The sequence below is a fragment of the Dermacentor variabilis genome, chromosome 4 (genome assembly GCF_050947875.1).
Source record: "Dermacentor variabilis isolate Ectoservices chromosome 4, ASM5094787v1, whole genome shotgun sequence".
Classification (NCBI taxonomy): Eukaryota; Metazoa; Arthropoda; class Arachnida; order Ixodida; family Ixodidae; genus Dermacentor; species Dermacentor variabilis.
In genome coordinates, this window is record NC_134571.1 from 43,692,507 (window position 1) to 43,719,903 (window position 27,397).

A 27,397-nucleotide genomic window follows, 5' to 3' on the forward strand; every position below is an offset into this window, starting at 1 on the left:
AATCTCTAGTACAAATAATTTTTTTCTCTCTTCTTAGTCTTTTTTTTTTTTCCGAGTGGCCTCTCCACTTAAAATTAAATTGTGGGATTTAATGTCCTGAAACTACACCGTAGGTTAAGAGGGATGCCATAGTGGGAGGCTACAGGTTAATTTTGACCACCTGGGGTTCTTTAACTTGCAACTAAGTCACAGTACATAAATGCTTTTGCATTTCACCCCCACCAAAATGTGGCCGCCATAGCCAGGAACTGAGCCTGCAACCTCATTGTTGGCATCAGAATGCCATAGCCAATAAGCCTGTGTTGAAGTTCCCTATAGTACTGCCTATAGTACTGCCTGACCTCAAGCACAACCTTTGGTGCTGTCTTGATGTTTCACAGTGTGGCGCAGCAGTGAATGAGCACCACTTTCCAAAACATAAAGCAGGAACATTGTAACCTGTGTGGGAGCTCCCATCCAGAGTGCGCCTGAAGACAGAGTATGGGGTGTACATAAGCTAAATTTGAAATGTTTAATTGAAGCACGTTGATCTCCCAAAGGTACACTAATGCCGGGACAGATTGTATTTCCAATATTTCCCCTCTTATCATCTCGTCTCTTGTCCAAGTGGCATGCCACCTATGTTATCAACAGGATGTGCCAGTCATGAGCGATGGGTGATGAAAAGGAAATAGAGTGAAGCAGAAAGAATCCTTAAGTTATACTGGCCTAGGACTACAAGGCGTGCCCTGACGGAAAGTTCCACATTAATTGTGGTAACCTAGCATTCTTTCAAAACATGCTGAGATCTCAGCTCATGGGAATTTTCATGTCCAGTCCTGAGCAGCCAGAAATCAAGCCTGCGACGTCTTGCTCAGCAAAAAAAACGTCTTGGCTGCTGAGCCACAGTGGCGGCTACTGGATCCAATAAGCTACTGAATGTTTCCAAAGGCATAACTGGACCTGGGTGTGTAAGGTGGTGTTGCAGTCTAGATTATCACAGGTTTTGAGCCACAAAAGGGGCTCAGACAGAGCATCACGCTCATGCACAAGACTCATCATGAAGCAACGACACAGGCCAAGCAGGAAACATCAGACGAAAGGCAGCCCCAGTCACCAAGGCCATGTGGAAGGAAGCCTTGACAGGGCCTACAGTAAAAGAAGTTGAAATAACTTTTACTTCCCACAAGTTCCACAAAGGGATTTGGGTCCACAGCCAAATAGGATAGTGCTGGACCCACTAAAGTAACACTATACAATCAGAAGAAAATAAAAGACAGCTTTTCATCACAAAAATACAGCATTGCAGGGCTACAGGCAAGCCCTAATAAGAAGCATTGCACTGTATTACAGTAGAGCATTACATTAGAGTAATGTTGCACTCAACAACAGAAACCTAACACTGTTCATAGAATGCCCAGGCTATTAAATCTAAAGTCAAGAGCACATATGATGTAATTATAGTGTTAATTTCATTTAATAGTGAAATAAGTTATGCTTCGCTGCTGAAAGAGTATGCAGTAAAACCTTGTTAATTTGGATTTCACGGGTCTGAGAAAGATGTCTGAATTAACCGAATGTCAAATTATCGAAAGTACCAAGAAAACAAATAAATGCTTACTAACGTCAACACGCTTTTAATTACTCAATTAATCAGCAAATCCTATCTCTATTTTGTACAAAAGCAGTGAAACAACTGCAATTCTCGAATCTCGTGACTGATTAGCGCTCGCAGCAGCGAAGGACACGTGACTTCTTTGCAGCGTGGCCGCAGCGTGTTTCACTACTGCACATACACGTTTCACTACTGCACGCACATCAGGATTATTTTCTCACCAGTGAGCTTGTAGCCAACAGATCGTCTATCCATCGCTATATGTAACCGGTGCTCTTTATCTTGACAGCTTTACACTGAGTCAAAATGAAACACGTGTTTGCCACAACCGTTGCAGATGAAACTGCAGCCCCTATCGATGTGACCATGAATGGCGACTATGGAGTTATAAAGGTATGTGGCTGATTCGGTCTTATGCACAGTGGTAAATGCAAGAAATGGCTTTAAAGACACAAATAGGGACGAAGTGTTTCCGTGTTGCTGTCATTCAAGTACGATTTTCACTGACGACTATGATAATGCGGACTCTGCCCCTTTGTTTCGGTTGCATCTAGCACCTTTATTGCTCTTTTGCGTCACATATTTGTGGTGACCCGCGCTTGCAAAGCTCCAAGAGTTGTCCGAATTAACCGACGTGCGACCAAATATGTCCGAATGAATAAGGGTTTGATTGCATTAAATAATGCATACACTACATTAAATGATACATACATTAAATAATGCATACACAGTACAAATTATCCAATTTTCTGAATTAACAAGGGTCAAATTAATGAGGTTTTACTGCACTAAGTTCATAGCTGGCTCATAGTAAACAAAGACCAGCATGTGAATGCTGCAGAAAATAATCAAATGAGACAAGAAAGTTCCATGGCAGTGCCAAAGCCTACCCCCCTTCCACACACACACACCTAAAATGTAATTACCGGAGTTTTGTCACCCACATCATTTGAGGTTTCTGTTGACTTTGCCTCGACCTCTCACTTAAAATTTTGTTGTGGCTAATAGCTTACTGCATCATTGATGACGCAGACATGGTCACCTTTTAATTTATACTTTCGCTTTACTTCTGCAAATTCTAACAATACGAGGACAAGCACATTAGAAGCACTAGAGGTGGCTGCCTCATCTATATTTTGTCACTTCAACATCGTTTTAAATTTCCACTGTAAACACCACGCACATAGACAATATATCTAAATATAGACACAGGACAAAGTTTATTATATATTTGAAAGAGAAGGAGGTAGCCAATTAAAAATTATTTCTAAAGGTATGGATATATGCATAGAGAATGAATATGTAGCTGTATGTTCACCTCGATTCAAATTGCTTTGCGTGCGTTTTTGTCCCTGAAAAAAACTTGCAGACTTCAGTGACCCCTTCAGCAGAGTCTTTTATCAGTGCCGTGCGAAATGCAGGTAAATGATATGTGTCTCAGTGTTGCTTCTCTTTACAGTAAACATGAAAAAAAAAGCTCTTCTAATAATTTACAACATTTATTAGGGATGGAAACATTGTCACTTCTACGCAGAGGTCATACAAATATATAGGGCGTCCCAATTAACTCTCATAAACCCAGACTTAAAAAAGAAAAATTGCGTCACTCGAAGAAAAAGTACATTTTGTCTCCGGTACAGTGGAGTAGCAGCCAGTAATTTTTTTGAATACTGAGATTTAATTAGGTAACTGTAATTAATTATCTAACTCGAGACATACTATCCTAATTATCAAAATGCCAATGAGGCCTTTGTAGGCACAGCCAAGGGACACCTAATTGCGATATTTTCAGTGATGTACTAATGGTGTGCAATTTGTTCCGACTGATAAATAAAACCCGCGAAATATGATAAATTCCGCGGGACTGCATGCCTACCCGCATCATAAAGCAGTGCCCTAGAACAAGCTCCCTCTGAGTTAGCCAGAACGAAATAAAGGAAATAAAGAAAAACATTATGATTGAGCTAGTGCCTTATCTGCCATGCCCCGGCCGAAGCAACACGTCATGGTTGGTGTTAGTTGGAAACAAGCTGCGATAGCTGTTGTCTTAGTGTAGATGAAGTGAACAGTTTTTTTTTTTTTCCACAATATCTATCGCCACAAAAGCAAATTGACAACGTCAGTGCAATGGTTTGAAGCTACGCTTTGTTTCATCCCTGTACCAGTGGTCGTTTAATGTGGTTATGAATTAACGCCGTTGCTATAATCAGTCCCATCTTCTTCGATCACACACTGACTGGGCAGGGTTACGTGGACAAAATCCTTGAAGGAGTGGTGGGTGAGTTTCTCAGCGAAGTCCCGCTGTCATGTTTTCCACTTCTGTTGTATCAGCAAGATGGGGTGCCAGCACACAGCAGTAGCCGAGCGCGAAACTGGCTAGATGCGATTTTTCATACGCAATAGATTGGAAGGCACGAGTCTGTAAATTGACCAGCTAGGTCACCTGAACTCTCTCCACTCGATTTCTTTCTTTGGAGTTATAAGAAAGATCGTGTTTACATGATCGAGACAGACGTCAGATGAGCTCAAGGTAAGGATAATGGATGTCTGCCGTAGAATTCCAGCGTCGGTCATCAAGAAAGCCACAGAAGATGTGTTAAAGCGGACTCATTACTGCGTAGCTGCAGAAGGGCACCTATCTGAACATGTCGTCTAAGCAGCAGCTGGTGTCCAACAGCGTTTGCGAACTCATAGATAAAAAGGACACAGTGACATGTGATCGTTTTAAATGCGCTAGCATTTTTATCCTTACCCAATGGAAAAACCAGCGATAAGCTCCAGCGAGGAAAAGAATTCTGCTCACTGTAGACTGTCCAAGGCATCGTCAATGCGCGGCAGAGGATCGACACCTTTGCGTGTTATTCGGTTAAGGCAGCGATTGTCGACGCAGAAAAGTAAGGAGCCATCTTTATTTTTAACGAGGACAACTGGAGATGCCCAAGGACTGTTAGAGGGCTGAATGATGCCACGCTCCAGCATGTTGTCAACCTGCGGGTTGATGATCTGGCGTTCAGCGGCTGACGCACAATATAGATGCCGGTGCAATGGTGTTTGTTGGCCGGTGTCGATACGGTGAACAACTGTGGACGCTCTGCCCAATGATGGTTGGTCAATGTCAAGTGAGGCATGAAAACGCTGGAGGAACTTGATAATTTCTGTGTGCTACGCAGGTGTGAGTTCTGCATCAACGGCATGAGCGGAAACATATACAGGGGCATAGATCCCAGTGGGTGGACTGACCGCACAATTCAAAGTGATGCCTTATCACGAAACATGGTAGCCAGGAGAACCCAATTAAAAGCTTCAGAGGTACCCGGGCACTCGCCGCGGAGTAGGGATGATGGGCAGGTGGACGTATTGTACACATAAAGGGCAGCAGAACCATCGCAAAGAGTGATGACAGCAAATGGAAGCAGGAAGTTCCGGCGGCACGCACAAGTGGCCGACGGCATAAACAGAACAGATGAGTTTGTAGCAGACTTACATGACACAGGGACCAGAGCGGCAGAGAAAGGTGCGACGTCGATGTCAGGGGCGGTAACAACTTTAGAAGAATAGTGGTCATCAGGGTCAAAGCATGGCACTGATAACGTAAGCTCGGCACGAGCGCAGTCAACAACAGCTTGATTGACTGATAGAAAATTTCATCCAAGGATAACATTGTGCAAGGAACGAGCTAGGACAACAGATTCGACAACATGCATAATGCTTTGAATGACGACCTGGGTTGTGCACAAAGCTGAAGGCTGAATGCGATGTGAGGTTGCCGTACGCAGAGAAAGAGAGGTAAGGGGAGTGGTCACTCTATTCAAATTGCGGCAAAGCTTCTCACTAATAATAGAAATGGCGGCTCCAGTGTCAATAAGTGTGTGCATGGTGACACCGTCTACGGGCAGTTCAATTTCTTTCACCAGGGAAGAATAAGGCCTTCAAATGTTCGATGTAAACACAGTTCCTGCCTCTGGAACTGCTACTATTTGGTTTCCTCTTGGGCTGCAGAGCTGGGTTGGTGAACCATTGGGGAAATGGATCGGTGATGTGGGGAAGGCGACCGGCGTGAATAGAAGGGGTGGTGACTGTAAGATGAGTCCGAAGGAAGATTAGATGGGTGAGGATGCAGAAGTCGAGCAGGCCTGTGACTTGAGGCATCCCCACTGCCAGGTAAACGGAGGCTGCGACGGTGGCAGAATCGTGCTATGTGGCCTGGAAAATGGCAGAAATAGCATATTGGCCGGTTATCAGGTGTTCGTTACGGGATGACGACAGGGGCTCCAGCAGCTGAGTAAGGGACGAAAATCCAACGTGAAGGTGGCGGCAGCACATGGAAGGTGCCGGTGGCCTGGTAGGCGTCAGGAGCCGGATGAGCGTAAGGCCGAGTAACAGCATCAGCATAAGTTAGCGGTCCAGCAGCAGGCTAGGAAGGAGGGGCAGGTGGCAGCGTCGTGGCAACTTGCATCTAAATGACGTGACGAAGTGAAGGAGCCAAGGTTGTCGACGGCTCGGGTGTGCTAGTCGCCACAGAGAGTTGGCGTGTGGCTTCCTGGCGGAGGAATTGCTTTATCTCCGGCATTAAAGCAGAGATGTCGGCAGTGTCGCGGCCGAAATCCAAGGGAGATGGATCTGCAGCATTCTGCTGAGTAGCGCGTGTTGAGGCACGCTGCTTTCGCAGCTCGTCATATTGCTGACAGAGCTGTATGACCTTGGCAATCATCCGGGGACTCTTTTGCGATGAGCATCTGGAAGGCATGGTCATCGACACCTTTCATGATGTGCTTTATCTTATCAGCTTCGTCCATAGATGAGTTGACGGGCTTGCAGACCAAAATCACGTCTTCAATGTAACTGGTGAAGTTCTTGTCCTGGCGCTGAGCTAGACTATGCAAGTGCTGCTCAGCACGAAGTCGGCAAACAGCGGGACGGCCGAAGACCTCTGCCAAAGTTTTTGTAAAAGCGGACCAGGTGGTAAGATTGCATTCATGATTGCGGAACCATAGGTTTGCCACGTCAGTCAAGTAAAAGATCACGTTAGCCGTCTCTTATTAGCCGTCACGTTAGCCGTCACGTTAGCCGTCTCACTTATTATAGGCGCTTACACGGTCATATTCGGCGAGCCAGTCTTCCACGTCTTGGTCGTCTGTGCTGCTAAATATAGCAGGATCGCACTGCCGCCAGAGTAGACGATGCCTGGGGGCCCGGGAGCAGCAGCCTGGCACGGTCCCGGATCATCAATTTCAATAGCTGGTGGTAGCGTCCGACTGCGGAGTTCCAGGATGTCGAGGAGAAACCCTGCACCTCCATCAAATACAACAGGGGGGTGTTCGCCTAACAGCATTAGTTCTTGGTTTGCAGTGGTAGGCTGAAACAAATCAGTGCTATAGCAAAACGGGCAAGCAAGCGCTTCTCGTCGTCGTCCTCTTTTCACCAGCGCCATGCCCAATGCCTTCAGTACAATATATATATATATATTATTACGATATCATTGAGCGATGCTCAAGGGACGAGCCGCCGCGAGAACGACGACGAAGTGGGTCGGTGCCTTCGGCGCGAGCGAATGTCGGCCTGGCGCTCTGGCTCCAGTCCAGTGTAAATAGCCTGTAAATAGCCTCTTTCGTCTGTGTCTTTCTACATATAACATTTCTACACGTACACACACACACACACACACACACACACAGACACACACACACACACACACACAGACAGACAAGTTCTTTGATATGGATGTGCCAAACTTCCTAAAAAATAACCCAAAGAAATTTTGGAAGATGATATCCCCTGAGCCTTCGAAGGAATTACTCCAGCTATGTTCATCGGATGGCTCTCCCTTGAACTCAACTGATTTGTCTCATGCTTTTAATTCATATTTTTGCAGCATTTTTGTGAAAGAAAAGCCCCTTAATATTGACGGGATGAGCAATAATAGTGCACCTGACTGTGATTCCTCTCCAATGCTTCGTATAATTATAATCTCCAATGGAGTTCAAAAAGCCATCGAACGTTTGCCATCATACTCAAGTCCTGGTCTCGATGGTATTAGCATGAAATTACTGAAACTTACTAAGCATTACTCGGCACTTACACTTGCACTTATTTTCCAACAATTGTTAGATACAACTCAAATCCCTCATGAATGGAAACTTGCTCATATGGTTCTGATATTTAAAATGGGTGATAAGAATGAAATGACAAATTATCATCCAATATCCTTCATATCTATCACTTGCAAGCTGTTAGAACACATTTTGTCATTTGAAATTATGGAATATATGGTCGACAACAAAATTTTATTTTCAAACCAACATGGCTTTCGATGGGGACGCTCTTGTGAGACACAGCTTTTTGAGTTGACTACTGAAATTCACACCAACCTGCATGAACTTTCACAAACTGATTCTGTCTTCATTGATTTTGAAAAAGCCTTCGACAGGGTGGGCCATAAACGTTTGATATATAAAATGAGCCTTCTTCAAATGAGCCTGTTTTTATTCATCGATTGGGTTCAAGAGTATGTGATAGGTGCCAAGCAGTATTGGTTAAAGCTTTGGGTCCTACTTCAAGCCTGTCACGCCTGGTGTACCCCATGGCTCAGTACTGGGGCCAATGTTGTTCTTAATTTTTATTAGCAATATTCACATTGGTATAAACTAAAAAATTTGTCTATTTGCTGACGATTGCCTTATTTATCATGTTGTTACTGACCATAGCGATTGCAAATAATTAGATAATGACTTGCAGAAATTAAATGAGTGGTGCCATTATTGGCAGATGAATATTAATATTAAGAAAACAATATTAATGGGTTTCACTACTTGTAATAACTTTGTGTCACACACTTATACAATAAATAGTGAGGTAGTTGAAGTAGTTGAGTCATTTAAATATTTAGGTGTTCGTTTAACTTCTGACTTGGCACACACATATTGACTGGCTATAAAATCAAATCGGACTATTGGCTTACTCTGACGCACACTTCGTCAAGCTAATAAGGACACAAAATTTCTCTCGCCTACAACTCAATAGTTCAATCCAAACTTGAACACTGTTTTATTATTTGGAACCCTCATCAAGCACACATCAAGAGGCTTGAATCATTAAAAAACAAAGCTGCTAGGTTCATCGCGTCGGATTACTCTTCCTTTTCAAGTGTATCTAAAATCAAAGACAGCCTTGACTTTGCAACACTAGAGAGAAGAACGAAGGCGTCTCATGCAATATTTTTTTCGCAATATATATCACAACCCTACACTTTAAACTACCTAAATAATAACGATACCAGCTAGTGGGGACCGCATAGCGAGCGAATATGTTTGCCCCATGCTGGATCCCAACGCCTGGTCGTTCGCGTGTACGGTCACGCCAACGGTGGCGCGTTCAAAGGCGGCCACGCGAGACAGTCTCGCAGAAGCATGGGTCGGCGCACGCGCAGCACGGCAGATGTCCGTCCCGCTTGCTTCCCAAACCCAAAGAGGAAGCGCCTTGTCTCTCGGCGCCCGAGTAACCCCACCACGGCGCGACACTCGCGCCATCTCTTGCACCGCGCTTGTACCACTCCGACCGCCGTGGGCGCCAGGCCACGCGAGCCGTGCGGGAAAACAGCATATCAGGGGATGCGTGAGAGTCGCGCATCCCCACAAGCTGCAACATTTCCACGCTTGGACCACTCTATTAAAGTTCGTCAACTAATTGCCTGCACCGACCTACTTCGTTTTTCATTTCTGCATTTGGCAATCCAGGAGTGGAACTAGTTGCCGAGATCAGTAGCGAAGGAAATGCTGATAAATTTTCAGAAGCACTAAATCAATTCTTATGGCTTACCAAAAGCCACTGACGTAACCACAAAGATGTTCGGTAGTTGTGACACCTGCAAATGGCATGGTCTTTAATTTTCATTACAGTACTCTTCAGTTCTTTTGTTATGATGTATCATATAAATCATCCCAAGCTTCAGTATCTGCACGTCCAAATTGCTGTACAGCTTTCTGTAAATAATTTTTGGAATAATAGGTTGTTCCACATCATAAGCAGAAAGTTTTATTTTTTCCGGAGGGGAGAGGGGGGGGCCCAAACAGCTTTCCGAATCCCATATATATACTATACATGGGGTTCAGAAAGTTGCCCTCCCCCACGGAAAATTAAAGCTTTCCGCCTATGACGTGGGACAACCTATATTTCAAAGCTAGCCTACCACTAGTTATGAGCTAAGGGTACTTACACATGCAGAGGTTGCTACTGGGAGCTCTTCTTTCCTTCAGCAGGCCACAGCTCCTTCAGAGGCACCAGGCTGAGCAACATGACATGACGGCGATAGGCATCTGTCTGTCGAAATTGCTGGTCCGTGCCATGCAGTCTGTCAAGTACACCCAGCACGCCATAGTTGTTGTTGAACCTGCGAAGTCATAACATATAAATTTCTATCCAGGTGACAAATATTCACAGGACATCACAGACACAGGCAGGTATGTTATGTGAGTACGACAAACATGAATGAATATCATACGGTCCACTTGACGTACACAATAGATGCAATTTAAAGAAGCATCAATCAACAAATTAAGAAAACATATAAGCTTCTCATGCACTACCAGGCCTGCATAAGTATTTATGATGTTTTAAGACAATGAAGCTGCAAAACTAGAGAAGCATAAGAGAATACCTGTGAAGAGTGAAAGATTGAAAGTGAAGCTGTGAAGAGTGAAAGAGTGGAAGACCTGTGGGACGTCAAATGGAGGCCAAGCAAGAGCTAGCGTCTCGCGCCCAGACATCAACTGAATCGTATGTCACATATATTCAGCACGTTCTGGCTCTCTGCTGTAAAGCTAACGCAGACATGCTGAAGGCTGATAAGGTTGGACACATCTTGAAGGGCATCATGGACGATGCGTTCAACCTTCTGCTTTACAGGAACTGCTGAATGGTTGAGTCCATCATTAAGGAATGTCGAAATTTTGAGCAAGCGAAGAGCAAACGCATCATACAATGCATTGACCGACTTCCAAATACAGCTGCCACTTCCTTTTGCAACAACCCTCCGGCGTCCCATCTGCCTACAACGTCAAGCTTGACAAAGGGTCATCCATCGCAAACTTGAGGCTATGGCTCTAAGTTTTCACTGTCCCCATACACATGACAACATGACCATCTCGCTCATTCAAGCTATTGTTCGCCAAGAAATTGCAAACGTGGACATCCACTCTGCTGTCCGCCCAAGTTCTAACCCTACCGCTCCTGTCATTGCCTCTGCTGCACCCCGACAGTCGTTCCCAAATCGATATCGGAACCCCTCTGAGTGGCAAACACTGGATGACAGGCCAATCTGCTTTGCTTGCTCCCAGGTCGGTCACATCTCCCGCCACTGCCGTAGTAGCTGCTGGTACTCCTCGCCTTGACCATATGCTGATCACCGCTTCGACCGAGACCCTCAGCCACTGTTACCCCTCTCTGTACCATACCATGCCGGCCTTTCCTCTCAGGGAAACACCACCAGCCACTCACCCTCACCGCACCACAACTCAGACTGCAAAACCTCTAATGAATACATTGTTGCGGCAAAAAAGGAAAATAAAGACTTGGGAAGGAAGAGTACGAAATGACAGATTGAGCGCTCAAACTCGTTCAGTCGCTCAATCTGTCGTTTTGTACTCCTCCTTCCAAAGTCTTTATTTTCCTTTTTTGGCGCGACGATGTATTCATTAGATCCCAACCAACTCGCCCAGCAATAAGTTCTAATGCAAAATCTCTGGTGACTCCTGAAGAAATGCAGCCCCCGGCAGTGAGGCTGCATTTGACAACTTGGACTGCAAAACCGCCGCTGAACCCTGCTGCTTGCCCGAACCTTGTTAAAATTTTCGTTGATGATGCACCCGTTCAAGCCCTCATCGATACTGGTGCTCAGGTGTTGATTTTGCGATCAGGTCTTCGTAGCCATCTCCGTAAAGTCCCGACACCTGCCGAGTCGCCTGCCGTCCGAGTAGCTAATGGCAGTAAAACAGCCGTGATGGGAATGTGAACCGGCTGTGTTACCATTGCCGGCTGTCCAGTGTTAGTCCTGTTCACTGTACTGGCCGAGTGTTCCCATGAAGTGATTCTTGGAATTGACTTTCTGACTGCCCATTCAGCACTTATTGACTGTGCAACCGGCACCCTTCACCTTGAACTGCCCCATTACTCTGCCGACCCGACCGACGACCACAAGCCCCGACTTCGTTCTACTGAATTTGTTCGACTGCAACCTGATGCTGCGACTTACGTCCTCATGTCAGCTTCTCCACCACTTTGTGATGGTACTTACATGGTGCCCCCACTCCTTATGTGGTGTCCCCACTCACAAAGTACATTTATTTCCTTGCAGTATGAACCAACTCGCCCAACAGCAATCCTTGTTCAACACAGGTGTTTGAAGACGCTTGTTAGCCTTATACTTTTGAACAAGTATGTGAATAAATGTTAGTTGCAATGGACATTTCTGGCTCGTTTATTCGTGCCCCTATGCCGTGGTACACTCTAATCTGGCTTGTTGTAAGACATTCTGTGCGCTTTGCTTGAATGTCGCAATGACCTCAGCATCCTGAAAATGCACAGTGAATAACCAACAAAGCCTCAATACATCAAAGCCTCATAACAATTCCAAGTTTCGCCAGCAGAACAAGCAGGTGAAAAAATATGGTATTGCAGTAACGTCTCAAAGGTACAAATCTCTCGGGACATTAAAAGATATTCATGCTTGAAATTTGCGCGATCTGTTACAAACCACAATCACAGCGCCAAAACGAAGGTAAGACATTCTTGTTTATTTATGGTAATTACTTCCAGGTGAGAAACTCCTTTATGCCTTTCTGGATATTTATTCCTTCAATGTTGTTGAGCAGGCACTTCCATAATAATAATAATAATAATAAAAAAACTTTGTACTTGCTCTTTCAACTATGTTACCAGTGCCCATTGCATGCCACAGCAAGTGCACAGGGACAGTATTCTCAGGCAATCGCTTTCAGGGATACTCTTTTTTTTTCTAACTTTGTGAAGGTGAAAGTATCATAGAATGTGATTGCCCTATAATACTGCGTCAGATCATAGAAGACAAAGATCTCATACACAATTTTTGCAACTGCATGTCACAGCCCACGGTGAAGTAGTTGTGGCGGCTCAGAAATTTGTGTAATTCATTTCGGTCTAGTAGAGTATTTGAGTTATCCTAAAAGACCACACACTGCACCGAATGCATTTGGTTGTGATTTTAAAAAAAATCATATTGCCCTCCAATTTCGATCAACCAATATTATCATCGATTGTATTCAATCGTATAATTGAGAATTGACAGTATACACTAACTTGAGGTGGTGGTAGTCGTGCGCCTCTGGCGACGGAAAGAATGGCAGGTGGAAGCCCGAGTGGGCATTGAGGGTGGAAAGCAAGGCCACACTAAACCAAAGCCAAGCTGTCGCAGGGTGAGAGCCGAGCAGCAGCACGCCTAGCAATGGTGGCAGAAGGTTTGAGCAGAGGTGCTCCAGTGGGTGGCAGTAGACAGCTGTGATGGCGATTGGAGAGGTCCACTCGTGGTGCTGCTTGTGTATGTGCCGGTACAGGCGGGGATGGTGCAGCAGCCTGCACCATACAACCAGGGCCGAAAAAATAACAATAATAATAATTCTCACCATTCCTGCAGTACATGTACAGTCATAGCTGCAACCTTAATGACTTCACTGCCTTATAGCCTTAATGGTATGTAGCCTTGATGGCACAATGGCCTGTAACCTTAATGGCTCTCGCTTTTACTTAAAAGGCGTACTAATGACATGACATATTAGACTTTTAGTTTTTTGCCTTAAATGAAGGAGGCCCTCAACCTTCAAACAAAAAAAATACTGGTGGGCCTTGGAGCACCCTAAATGATTAACAACTTTTCTAGGAACCAATTTCAGTCTCGTATCACAAGAGGCACTGTATCAACCATGATGCAGAAGATGGTCACATGGGAACAGAACATTGTGACACTGTGGCACTACTCACACTGGCTCACTCGGACATCTGCTATATGCTGCTAGAGTAGCAGCATAGCAGATGACCAAGTGAGTGAGCTAGAACAAGTGCCAGAAATATTGTAAATGAGACGCGTAATTTAAGGGACCAGCTCCTGCCATTCAGGCATGTACATAAGACAAACACAAAATGCAATGAGCAGTGGCCATGGTAAAACATGGCACCAGCTTGCCTTTGCGAAACAACTAAATGGCAAAAGCGAGCATGCCACCAACATGTGAACAAACCTGTGTGAGTAGTAGAAGCCTGCCTCTTCCACCAGGACGCAAACTGCCAGTTCAAAGAGGACCCAGTGGAATGTGGGCAGCTGGGGGCTTCGATCATAGCCACGCCAAACCAGCAGCTGGTGGGCCACAAGACCAAAAGGCAGTCCCACCACCAGCTGGTTGAACAGCACCTGACGCACCACTCGCCACACCTGGCCAAAGGTGACCTGTGGGAGGAGTTCAACACCAGGCTTAGTGGTACTGGCCACAGCATTGCCTAGTTGTGCGTCCCGAGATTGTGTAAACTTAGGCAAAGAGGCAGCCATTGGCCGGGTAACCAGCATCTCCACTGGCAGAGCAAGAAAAAATAGTATGGGATTATTGAGGAATCAAATACAGAAAATACCAGCAAGCAATTCTCAAAGGGATATTGAAGATAAGTGTCAAGCTAGTCTGGTAAGCCACATTCTCAGAACACTACCTCGCTTAATCTTAATGTGATTGGAAGCTCGGCAAGCTAGGAAAGATGCAAAACCGAAAGGTGAGTGCCATCTTGAAACTCCCGAACCAGCTCCCAGCATTCTCAAAGGCTTGAGAAATATTTCCATGAGGATAATTATGAGTTTATGCATAAGGGAAGGTTACATGGCCATTCGGAGGTGAGTGCAGACTCAAATTAGCAACTTTCAAAAGCTCCCTCCTACAAAACAAGTATGTCTGAATCCCACAAAAATGCCATGAAAGTTGCAGCATCATGCTTTTCATCAGGCATCACCAAAACTGGTTTGTTGAAACAAATATTACAGTAATTTAGTGTGTACTCTTCCGCAGCCGGTATTCTTCTAGCACTTAGAGAATTTGACTTTCATGTAATTAAAAGAAAACAACAAGTTGAAAATATCAATGTCAGTACTCCTTCAATCTTAGTCATGCAAGCATGATGCCTGTTAAATATGTGAAACTAGAAGCTTTTATTAAGGGTGAGATTGCTGAATCATTGGTAGCTTTACTTTATCCTCATTGTCTACTGTGGGTCAAAGATCCAGCTTTTTGTCCAGCCTGTGATATCACATTTAAACATAGAGCATGTTCCTATAATCTCCTTTTCTCTCTTTGGTGGCTCTTGACCCCCCTTCTAATTTCACGTGGAAACTAAAGAAACTTCAAAATGAACAACGTGGGAAGTCGTAGTTTGGAGGCACAAAAGATGGCTCAGTGCACTTAAACTCTGTAAATTTGGAGGCTTAGACACTCTTAGCTTTCACTGAAAAAGACATAACACTGTGTTGCATGGCACATCCAATACATGTCAGTGGTGTGCAAAATTGTGTAATCACCAGATGTGCTTACCAGAAAGTGTGCGCCACCACGGCACTTCTGGATGCTCTTTGCAATGTAAATCTTGACTAACAGCAATAAAATAGTATGCAATTAATTATTAATCATGCACTGGAGAAAGTGAAGCTCCATGCTATGATTAATAAGCTCCTACCCAAAGATATCAGCCAAAAAGCTGTGCTTTAAGCTTGTGTCTCATCTCTCCTTTAAGGGTTGTCTCTGTAATTCTGAAACAATATGGCCTGCTCTTTTGGACTATGCAGTGAGCAGCAAGGAGACAAAACTAGGATCATGCAAATATGAAATAGTAGATTTTGAATCCACTATTAAATCGAATCAAGAAAAAGAAAGCCGAATATCAAATATAATATCGCATTTAATGCTTACAAATCTTGGGCAAGAAAATATTTTGCTTTACATAATTGGGAGTCTCCTATCATTGTATAACAAGAATGTAGCAAGTTATCAGTAGCTTAAGTACATAGAAATCAAGATATGCAGTACAGCCTGCTGTCACTAAAGGGAACACAAAATTAGTATGCCAGCACTGATTACAGCTCAGTTCTAGTGTATGAAGGTCTGTAAAATATTTTTTTTATCAATAGATGTTGAATAGAATCAAGTGCTCTTTTTCCTCTGAAACTAATTAATTAGTGATGTTCTGTTGTACTGAATATCAATGAGGTTGTCAGTTTAATAGTAGACCTGTGTTCTGTCGCAATCTTTTATTTATTGCATATAATGTTTTGCTTTTCAGTCTTTCTTCAAAATACACAAGAGGTATTTCAACTTTACGGCAAGTGGGTTATCGTAAGGCCAATTTGCACGACTGACGAAAAGAGTGCACATCACCTTACTCAATCACTGCTTTGCATGTCCCCGGCACCAACAGTAAAGAGCAGGTGCCGTTTCTGCCGTTTCAGTGTCAGGTTTAGCGTGATTTTCCACATGTCAAAGATTCAAATCTGGAGGGTCACGACAAGTTTGCAGGACACTACCCCCACTTCCCCGCATCGCAGCTGCTGCGAACAGGCCTGCATTGATTTGGCACCAAACCACAACTTTAGTCAAAGATGCCCGATGAAGCAGCGCTGATTAAGGCTAATTCACACCATCTGCATATCAGGGAATGTTCGCAGTGACGAAGTCCACTACCGTGTCAGCTGAGACGGCCCATCTGCAGTGCATTCGGCATTTTTCTGGCACCAAATACAAAGTGAAACACTCACTCGGCATTGAGCACAAGGCCTTCCGTGACACAGACCTGGCAACATGTGGCACTGTGTAGGTCTAGATATATCAATATAATTATATCAATATAATGAATATTTGAAAAATCGAATAGTAGATATCTGATTTGCAAATAGAATAAGTCAAATGTTCACTATTTTTATTCGATTCGAGTTGGTGATATTCAAGCAATCTTGCACCCTTAGTCAAAATCGGAAGGAAGGGGTCAGAGACTCACTGGGTATGCAGCTGTGTCCTGGATTTTGTACCGCAGCAGAAATGCGGGACGCCCAGTGAGGTCCATCATTGTGTAAAGACCACCAACCAGCCAGTAGACCGCAAAAGTCACAGCAAATGTACCTGCAAGGTCACTCACATTGCCTCTTCCACTACACGAAGCATACCCTAATGCAGCATGCTACAGTGACTGCCGATTTGCTCGGCAAGAAAAGCAGCAGGCGAAGTCAGAATGGGAAAACATTAATAATTCAAACGGCAAACTGGGTGTTAATGACTGATGGGCTTTAACAGCCAAAAGCAACATGGGGGTTATAGGAGATGCCATATGGAAGGCTCCCGACTAATTTTAGCCACCTGAAGCTTTCTAACGTGGACCGAATACATGGTACACAAGTACAGGTTGCTTCAGTACATGAAGTGTGGTCTATGGGTACAGGGAACACTCAAATATGTGGCTTGCACTTCGCTGGTGTCCTAGCTGCAAGTGCACACAGAAACAATGTCAGTGCACCGCGTGTAGAAAGGGGTGAGGGTTACCAACCACAAGTTATCTGCTGCAGATCTAGGCAATTACACACATGCCAGAGGGGAAAATCTGAATGTGCTCTCTACTCATGTTTTCCCTATAACAGTGTACATAGTGCAACCAAGCAAACAAAGCAGATGTTCACTACCTGAAAATCAATATAGTCACATAAATCAGCGTCACTCAAAAGGTATTTCAAAACAATTGCTACTAAATGTCATGTAAAGTCATTATGGGAATGACGGCAGGACCAAAATCACGTGCATGAGCAGTCATGCCTTTGCCAACAGTCAGCTGTTGCCATCGCTGCTGTGTGCTGCACCACTTTGCATCTCTAGTGCGTGGGGAAGCCTGCTTCCAAGCCATAATGTGTGGCATAGGTCTCAACAGATGACTTAGATGGTAGCACCACCAAATTAAATTGCGCACCTTAAAAAGAAAAAGAACGAAAGAAAAGCACATCAGAAAGGAATACCAAATATGACAACAGACCATTGTTAAAGACATGGTGATGCAAGACATTACATAGTAAAATCCAAGATGTACAAAGAAAGTTTCAAACAGTGATGCTTATTAGTGCATGCAAGTTGAATAGTAACATGAAGACAAGAGCGACTGACCCCACACACTCTTGGAGAACTCGTCTCCATCAAAGAAAGCCTCGACAGCATCCCACTGGCCTTGCCAGAAGTTGCCAGATGCCCCCCAGAAGCGCTGCAAGTGCCTAGAGAAGGAAATTAATGGTAAAATTTAGAGTTGATGAACAAGGAAAGGAAGACACAGAAAACTGATACTTTCAGATTAGAAAATGCAATGAATATTGCACCAGCAAAATTCATAACCAACAAGAGCAAGCCAAGAAGACATACATTAGTGAGTTAGTCACACGTTTCCTGAATTTGAACACAAGCTACATTAAAAAGAAACACTAAAGAGGAAAGTAAGCTGAGCTAATTAATAAGTTACATATAATTACAGTAATAAGAACTACACAATAAGCTACACTAATAACCAACACGCTAACTAAGGAATGTTCTAGTCATTGTATAAGATAAGTTGCCATAAATTGCGGTAGTGCTGCAGAAGTCGCGGGGCACCTTTTTTATTGAGGGGTGCTGCTCTCGTCACGACGATTGCATTCAGGATTGCATTCACATAACGTGTAGCTTCTACCCTTGTCAGGCCTGAATTGCCCCTGCTGTTGCTTTCCGTGTTGTCCTCATCAGTATCGCTAGTCGACACTTTGGCAACAATAGAGGCCAACGATGGCAAAAAGTTGAACCTCGTAGCCGACATCTTTTCGCGGTCGCAGCAGCGCTGCCGAGCTACATCTTCGCATTCCAAATGCCACACACCGTAGTCAACAGATCCCTGTCGCATGCCAGCACCGACTTCGTGTCACGTTCAACAGAATGAACAATGTCTAATTTTCCTTCTATGCTGAGCACCCGGTGTCTTTTTTATTCGAGCTTCGGCACGACGCGAGTCCTTGATTGCACGACGCCACAATGCTCTCTGGCACAGCGCAGAAATGATGTTTATGTGGCTTCACACGCAAACGGGCAAGTCCCTTGGAGGCCATTGTTCCAATTTCTGAGGCTTCTTGTTCTGCTGGGCCACCCGATGGAGACGACAACCGCCATGTTTGCGCAACAAAAAGTGGAAACACTATGTTTTAACAGATACGTACACAATAAGCTGGTACGGTTTATGCGGATACAAAACACATTATGTTAAATGGCCACTGAATTGGGGATTTGACTTTACTACTTTTTAAACAATACTGTTTAAGCGGGTACGGTTTAACGAGGTTTTACTGTATCACTGCTGTGCCCAACCCCTATGTACCGGATAGTGACTATGTCCTTACACCCCGACTGAATGCCTTACTTTCATGCGACATGTTTTCTCACACCATTGTGACCATAATGGCTAACAAAGCTTATCTTCCACTCTTGAATTTCGGATTCTGCCCTCAGATACAACCCAAAGACATCTCTCTCACCACACTGTCATCGCACGAGTATGAACTTTCTTCTCTTTCGCCTCATCCGTCTTCCACCAACTCTTCCGCCGCCTGCAATGCTCATTCCGCAATGTTGCCTCCAGCGCATGACGACATTACCAAGATGATAGCCCTGGACCTTTCAGCCACACAAACCGACAATCTTTGTCATCTGCTCGCATCTAATTCCGACATTTTTGGCCTTTGGGACAAACCTCCCTTGTGTAGCATCGCACATGTACCGGCGATGCACCACCTAGTCACAGGCGGCCCTATTACGTGTCACATGTTGAGAGATACAACAGGAGATTGATAAGATGTTTACCAAGGGCATTACTGAACCATCGTCGAGCCTGTGGGCTTCTCCTGTTGTCTTGGTAAAAAAACAACACCAGGAGATTCTGTACAGATTACCGACATCTAAACAAGATAACAAAGAAAGACGTCTATCTATTCTATCCACTGCCACTCATAGATGACACATTGCATTGCCTACATGGTGCGACATATTTTTCATCAATAGACCTGCGCTCCGGTTACTGGCAGATTGTCGTCGACGAGATGGACTGTCAGAAGACTGCATTTGTTATGCCAGATGGTTTTTATCAATTTTGTGTCATGCCGTTCGGCATGTGCAATGCTCCAGCCACCTTCAAGTGCATGATGGACACGTTCTTGCACAGCTTTAAGTGGTCTATATGCCTTCGTCACCTCACTCAATGTAATTGTGTTCTCGCCATCCTTCACAACACACCTTGACTGCCTTTCGTCTATCTTTTGTTTTCCATGCCACTGGGCTACAACTGAATTATCTGAAGTGCCACTTTGGTCGCCGCTAAATCCCTATCCTTGCTCATCTTTTCAACTCCTCTGGCGTCCACCCCATTCCTGCAAAACTTCGAGCTGTTCTCGATTTTCCTGTAGTGAACTGTGCCTAAGACACCCACAGCTTTGTAGGCTTGTGCTCTTATTTCCATCAATTTGTCAGAAATTTTGCATGCATTACTCGGCCTCTGAGTGACCTTCTCGAGAAAGGCGCCCTTTCTTCATGGGACCCTGACCAAGCTGCTGCCTTCAAATGCCTTATCACTCTACTCCCTACTCCGCCAATTCTCATTTACTTGAACCCATCTGCCACAACAGAGGTCCATACAGATGCTAGTGCCTATGAAATTGGCACTGTTTTAGCTCAGTGTCAACGTGGCCATGAATGAGTTATTACATACGCAAGTCACCTGCTTTCACATAAACACAATTACTCCATTACAGAGTGCGAGTGCCTTACATTCGAATGGAGAGTGAGTAAATTCCAGCCGTACTTATACAGCCGACCTTTCACTGTCACTACGAACCATTGCACTTTCTGTTGGCTCTTGACACTTAAAGATCCCATGGGTCTTCTAGATCGTTGAGCACTACGTCTTCAAGAATTCACCTGCACAGCAGTGCACAAGTCCTGCACGCTCCACCAGGATGAGGATTGCTTGTCTCGGCACCCCGCTGACGCCCCAGACACCCATGATGCACCTTCTGGAATATTCACGCTCTCCACCTTTCACAACACCAGCGAGGAGCAAGAATGTGATACACCCTTGTGCGACCTCATCAGCTGCCTCAGTTCTGACCAGTCAGACACTTCACTTCGCATGTTCCTCATTCTGGATGGCATCTTATACCGCCAAAATATGTGACTAGAAGGACATAAACTGCAGACAGTCGTTCCCTCTCACGTCAGGGCGACTGTACTCGTGCAACTCCATGATGTCCTCACAGTGGGCCACCTGGATGTTTCCAGGATGTACGACCGTGTGCAGCATTAATTTTTCTGGCCTGAACTCTGCCATACTATGCAACGTTATGCCCCCGCTTGCGAACTGTTCCAACATTGTAAGAAGCCTGCTTTGCTTCCGGCTGGAACCCTCCACCCAATTGATATACCCACCAAACTGTTTTATTGTGTTGGCCTCTTCCTCTTGGGCCCTTTCCCTACCTTGAGACCTGGAAATAACTGGATTGACATTGCAACGAATTGCTCAACCCATTATGCCATCATACAAGCTATCCAGACCAGTTGAGATACCGATGTCACAGACTTCATGCTGCAAGACGTTATCTTACATCACAGGGCTCCTTACAGACAGGGTACGCTACTTTTTATCTAGGGTTATCGACAATCCACTTTGTTCTTGCAAGACAAAACACAAAGTTAATGACAGCATACCACCCTCAAACAAACAGCCTCACTGTATGTCTGAACCGAACGCTTACAAATACGCTCTCTGTGTATGTCTCCTCAGATTATCATTACTGGGACGCTGCCCTCCCATTTGACATTCATGTACACCTCTTAATGTCACGACACCACTCTCTACTTACTCTTCTATCTCCTCTTTGGACATCATCCGACATTGCCATTCGACACGCTCCTGCCAACTTTTCTCGAGTCCCCATCCGACTATGCTTGTGACGTCATAGCAACAGACACCAAGGAATGCCCGATTGCCCACCGTCGCCTTTCTGATTCGCAGTCAACGCAAAAGTATCTTTATGAAAACTGTCATCATGATGACCAGTTCACTGCCAACAACCTTGTCCTCCTTTGGACTCAACTGGAAAAAGTGCTCTCCTGGTACTCTGGCCCTTACTGTGTTACCCGACAACTCAGTGATGTCACTTATGAAATAACTCCAGCCAATGCTTCCCCGTTGTCCATGTGGGTAACCCATACTATGCAGTCGCCATCTAGCAGGCGCCGGGTCAGTGCTTTCACTGCCGAGGGTTATGTCACAGTACCACGAGCGCAACAAAGATGACTATCGCCAACAAGATGAAAGAGCCGACCTAGTGGAGTGAGCCTAACATTCCTCCATACTGGGTATAACGGCAATATCTTTTTAATAGTAAACATGGTCCCATTTACCCTTGTATCTCTGCCCGTTTCATCATCTTTATGAAGTTTAGATTGCATAGTTATGTGCTTAGATCATGTCAGTAGTTAAAGTGAAACAAATTAATTGGCACGACAGGCTTGTTCAAAATTTTGTTTTTCTACAAACGAAGAGAGAATAAAATAGGCTACCTCATGTTGCTGCGAGTTCTTTGTCTGGTAATTTATTTGTGTAATTTCTGTAAATGCTGTTTTGGTTGTGCGTATTTGCTAATGTGTAATATTTTTTTTTAATACTTTCCAGTTGATAATGCCAACTTGTACATTTTCTAAACCAATCCTTCTCCACCACTATGATGCTATCATTTGGTGCTGTGGGTATGTGATAAATAATTCAGTGTTATTGTGCATGTAGCATACTTATGCCAGCATCTTAAAAATTTGAACACCTTCACCCAATCCACAGGTACAAATCAACAGGACTTTAGAATACCAAGGCATTCTGGTTTGACTTCAATTCTGGGTAGAAATTGACTACTGCCTTCTTTTATCGAACAAAGCCTTTCATGGCTCTGTACTTGCCAGGTCAGAGTGTTGCTTCCAGCAACTAGCACCACGAATGCTGTGCCCAGGATAAACACGGAGCTCTTGAGTGAGGAGAGCAGCTGGCCCCGAGGCTCCTCTGCCACTCTCACTGCTGGTATGGAAACAACAAAAAACATTAATCTGGCAACGTGATCGGAATGGTTACCATAATTCTTTGGAATGGTGTGAAGAAGTCATGCACAAGAGAAGACAAGGGCTCTTCTGTATGTGCTTCCTTTACACCATTCTGGCATAGAAAAATGCACAGGAAGCCCTACCAACTTACTCAAGTGGAAGTTCTTTTGCCCAGCATGTGCCAAGTTCATGAACTTTAAGAAAGCTGGCACATTTCGTTGCACTGTTACGTAACATCATAGTGTAAAATCAGAGCACAGAGTAATTACATGAGATGACAATATGGTGCTGGTTAGTGATGTGTTGTATGTTTTATTTGTCATATAGGCCATCTCTGCACTGCACTGTACATGATAAATCACCAATCGACAGCCTGTGGTTTTGGACTGCAATGTGTGTTGCCAGCAGGTTAAGGCATATTAATCACAGGGTTTACCATCCCAAAACTGCGCAGTGAGTTATGAGAGATGTCACTGTGTAGGGGTTTGGAACAATTTTGGGGGTTCTTTAACCTGCACACAATGGATGGCACACAAGTGATTTCCATGGCCAGAAACTGAACCCACAATCTTGTGTACAGCAGCCCAATGCCATAGCCACTGCCCCATCATGGCAGGTAAGATATGACACTCCCACGTCATGCAGATACAAGAATAAAAAAGCCCAAGAGATAAGTGACACTAACACAATTGATGAGCAAGCTTTTATTCTGACGCACACTTCTGGATAAAGAGGGAGAAAACATTGTCGAGATAAAGTGATGAAAAACACTGATAGTGATATCTACCTGTACTTTATCTTGATGTTGCTTTATCTATCCATGAGCACATCACAATAAAGCCTCAGATAATACTTAAGCAGTGTGTTAGGACGTCCTTTGTCATTACTCTAACAGTGTAAAAACAATTATGTAAAAGCACAAGAAAATTGAAAGTAATTTCTCATATTGATGGAGGTTTCGAGGCTGTGGGAGAAAAAAAAATGAATTTGCAGTCACGAAGAAATTTTACTCACTCTTTGTTAGTGAGATTTTGAGCACTCTCATCAGAAATGCTATATAAGCCATGCAATGTTGCATACATATGAGCCTGCTCATTCAACATAAATATAAAATTTAAAGTAACTAGAAATAGGATGCAGCTTTCCTTTTTCATGACCATTACCTATTGAACCTCAACTAATTATTGAGAATTTATCAAAGGTTAATCACTGTCATGGCAAGCCTGGCCACTTTTAGCATTCCTTCTTTTTTTTCCCTCCTCTTTCACCCTTCCTTGGCCGCGGGGCAGTTCAGGTGTCTGCAGACCAATATCTTACAACAACAATAACAACAACAACATATAGCATTGATAAAGAGATGAGATGACCATAGTAAAAGAGAGAGTGAAGGCATAAAGGAAGGGCCTTCTGCTGGGTGAGATTGGAAAAGGTGTGGCAGCAAAAATGTGTATGAGCAGGCATAGAGATAACACAGCACGAAATAACAAAACCTTTGTGCTTTGTCAGTTAAGCTACTGACACAACTGTCCCCTTGCTGAGCAAATGGAACCCCCACATGTCTTGTGGTGAGGACAGCAGTTTGGGTAGCATGTCATCAGCTGCTCACAGAGTTTGCCATTTCTGCGCTGAGCTTATCTCCCAGGGATATTGTTCCAGACCCTTGTCGTACTGATCATTGAATGCTGAGCATGTGGTGCTTGCCAGCCTTATCATTTCAGAGGACCTGCGGTTGAGACCTTTAGTTTCCTGCAGGATGTTTAATGGCAGTGAAAAAGCTGTGTTATTACAAGTGATAAGCCCCGTGTCTACATTTCATCAAAAAAAAAAAAGCCGGCTCCTTTTATTCAGTCAATCAGCTGAAGTGGCAGCCTGCAATGGTGCATCAAACGGCAAGTGCGCAATTGAGACTAAACTTGTACGTTGGAGCAATAGTGATTAGATTAGATAGCATTTGTGATCGCCACTGCAATAATTATATTAAGATACTCTATGCCTTTTCACTGTCTTCTAGTTCAAACTCTTTGATAATGTTGCACATATTCGAGCTCAATTTAGCAAGAAAAAAAATATCCCAGGACACCTAAGCACTTCTTATGAGTTGTGAATGTGAAAGCATTGATGTCCAATTGAACACTGCTGAGCGGTCATTCTGAGTTATGAACTCCTCGTAGACAAGTGAGTGCATTGAAACACTTGGCGCGTTTTGATTTGGCCTTACCGAGGCGCAGTTAGAACGCAGGCGAGAGCTTGCGCAGATAACACAGGCTTCTGAAAGCAGCCTGTGTGACGCCTACATCAAAGGGGCTCTGAACACTTTTTGAACGTAGCAAAGTAATGTTGCCGATCTGTGGCTCCTGTGAACATGTGAGCCAAATATTATTGCACTGCATGCTGCAGGGAATTTACAACTTGTGTCAAAAGCAGTGAATAGACACTTGCTCTCACATCCGTGTCATCATTTTTGCAACGAGCCCTTCTGCCACCGCGATGCTAAACTTTTGGCCAGGGCTTTGCCCTTTTAGCTTCTCCACTATGTAGCTTCCAGTGTGCTAGTGGAGATGAAAAGACAGAAATTTAAGAAGAGTATTAGTGCAATAACTCCACTTATAGTTAAAGGATTCGAAAATTTTTTGCGGCATGAGATTTGTCGGGCGACATACTTTAATAGTGAGGCCATTCCATGACTAGTTGGAAAAGTGTTTTATTATTACTATTACTCATTCACCAAGTGAAAGTAGTGGCCATAGGTTTTATTTGCTACAGAAAATTTAACAGCCAATGTTTGTACAACAATGCCCATTAAAAGATGGTGTGTCAATACAGGTTCACCCTGACCTTTTTTTCTCTCTCGCATTTTCCTTGGAAGCAGCATAAGTACACTTCATACATATGTAGGCTTACGAATCAGCAAAACTTATAACATATAACAGTCATTTGCCTTGAGCCTAACAGCAACAGAAGTTTGCATTAAAATTGTGGTCTATTCACCAAACATGTCTGGAGCACAAGGCACTGAAGGTAGCAGCAGGCTGTAACTGAGACAGCTTCTCAGCCAGTGAGTGCATGGGTAATGGAAGAGCAGAATGCTAGACGGACATAAAAAAGATTGTCTTCGTTTTCTGTCAGCCTTGTACGATAAATAACCCTTTATTGTGATGTTCGCCAAACAATATGCACTGCTCTTCTACCCAAGGCAATACAGGCTGTCTCACTATAAAGTACAAAGATATTTTCTTATTTTTTTAATCCAGAAGCATATGACAATTAAGAAAAACGGCTTTCCTCAAGAGAAGTGTGTGCATAAATCCATGGCTATGAGCAAAGAACTTTGGTCATTTCACTTACTGCTGAATAATGTTTTATTGAATTTTTGTTTGTTTTGTAAGGTTTACAAGCAGCCCCTGATTATTCTATACTTCATTCAGCATTTCAATTACATTAATGCTTTCATCACTGAACTAAGCAAAAAAACGTTGCCTAGCAGCCAAACTGCGCACATGTAGAAGGCAGTGGTAAGAGCAACCGCACTTCATTAAAGTATAGCGAAATTTTGCCCCCCAAACTGACGCGCACGATCTGAAACGGGGCATAGAAACAATTACCTCATTCTTTGATCGTCATCGGAATCTTTCGGTGACGCACCAGCAACGCGCACCGTCGCCGTTGCGAAACGTACAAATAAAACTTGCTTTTATCTCCAATTACGCAAGTTCGTGCTTGCGCAAACAAGATTTCCGAGTACTTTCCTCTTACGGTGCTATAACATGCATGCAGCAAGTGTCGACAACTCCTACTCGAGCTCTGAATACGCCAGCACTGGTCCCAAAAATTTAGAACCTTTAGTAAAATGTCTCCTTCCAGCAAGCGTGTAGATGCTTCTTAGAAACACCTACAGACGCTGCCAGTGAATACCGTACAGATGCTTCGATCGTCATCACATGCTCTAAATCCGCGCATACACTAGGCCGAATTCGATTCTTAACTTTTAGCGATTAGTTAGTGCAGATTGTAATTTTTGTTGAAAGTTCTTCTTTATGCGAGCGCCGAGGCGCTTTTTAACAGCACCTTCAGTCACTGCGCATTGCGCAAATAAATGGACAATCACAAAAACCCAGCTATGTTGTGTTTCGATGCGCCCTAAGCAACAGCTTTGCCCCATCCATTGTGTAAAACAAAGGGGGCGCATAGCACAAATCCTTCGTGCCCTCTCAGACTCGTCAGGCAAGCAATGCGAAGACGACTAACGCGCGCACTTACTTTGTTGTTGCTCCAGCATGGTGAAGGACAACTGTCAGTCCGCGCAACGCGTCGACTCCTGTGGAAAGGCTGGTGGTATATCAGAGATGTTCTTTTTTTTTTTCCTATGGCGAGTTGGAAATAGTAGAGGTAGCGCGCAGGTGCTTGCAACTTCCGCGCGCGCGCGTGCCCGAGTCTAGCAGCCGAGTGCAATGAGAACGCGAGCCAGTCTGCCTTGAGTCAAGTACAGCTGACCGGAGTGTTCGCATCGAAAACCAAAAAAAGCGAACAAAAAAAAAAGCATGTTTTGAATTGGCCTGGCTTGGCTACTATTGTGACTTTGAAGAAAAGAAGCGAGACAGAGAGGCCATGAGAGGCC

The 27,397-nt window shown here is 44.2% G+C and overlaps 1 protein-coding gene across 2 annotated transcripts; it reads right to left on the reverse strand.

Moving 5' to 3' along the window:
• Positions 1-329: 329 nt before the first annotated feature.
• LOC142579026 (fatty acid hydroxylase domain-containing protein 2) lies at positions 330-27,282 on the reverse strand. Of its 2 annotated transcripts, none has more exons than XM_075688815.1 (8): positions 27,040-27,282; positions 22,645-22,756; positions 17,791-17,894; positions 16,643-16,764; positions 13,858-14,063; positions 12,923-13,195; positions 9,807-9,980; positions 330-1,128 (listed from the first exon to the last, which is right to left on the reverse strand). In XM_075688815.1, the coding sequence occupies exons 1-7, from the start codon at positions 27,056-27,058 to the stop codon at positions 9,821-9,823; spliced, it is 996 nt and encodes a 331-aa protein (XP_075544930.1). In that variant the 5' UTR covers positions 27,059-27,282; the 3' UTR covers positions 330-1,128; positions 9,807-9,820. The 2 variants fall into 2 exon arrangements, with proteins under 2 accessions (XP_075544930.1, XP_075544929.1); XM_075688814.1 differs by having other exon boundaries at positions 22,645-22,759; positions 27,040-27,281.
• Between the last annotated feature and the right edge of the window lie 115 nt (positions 27,283-27,397).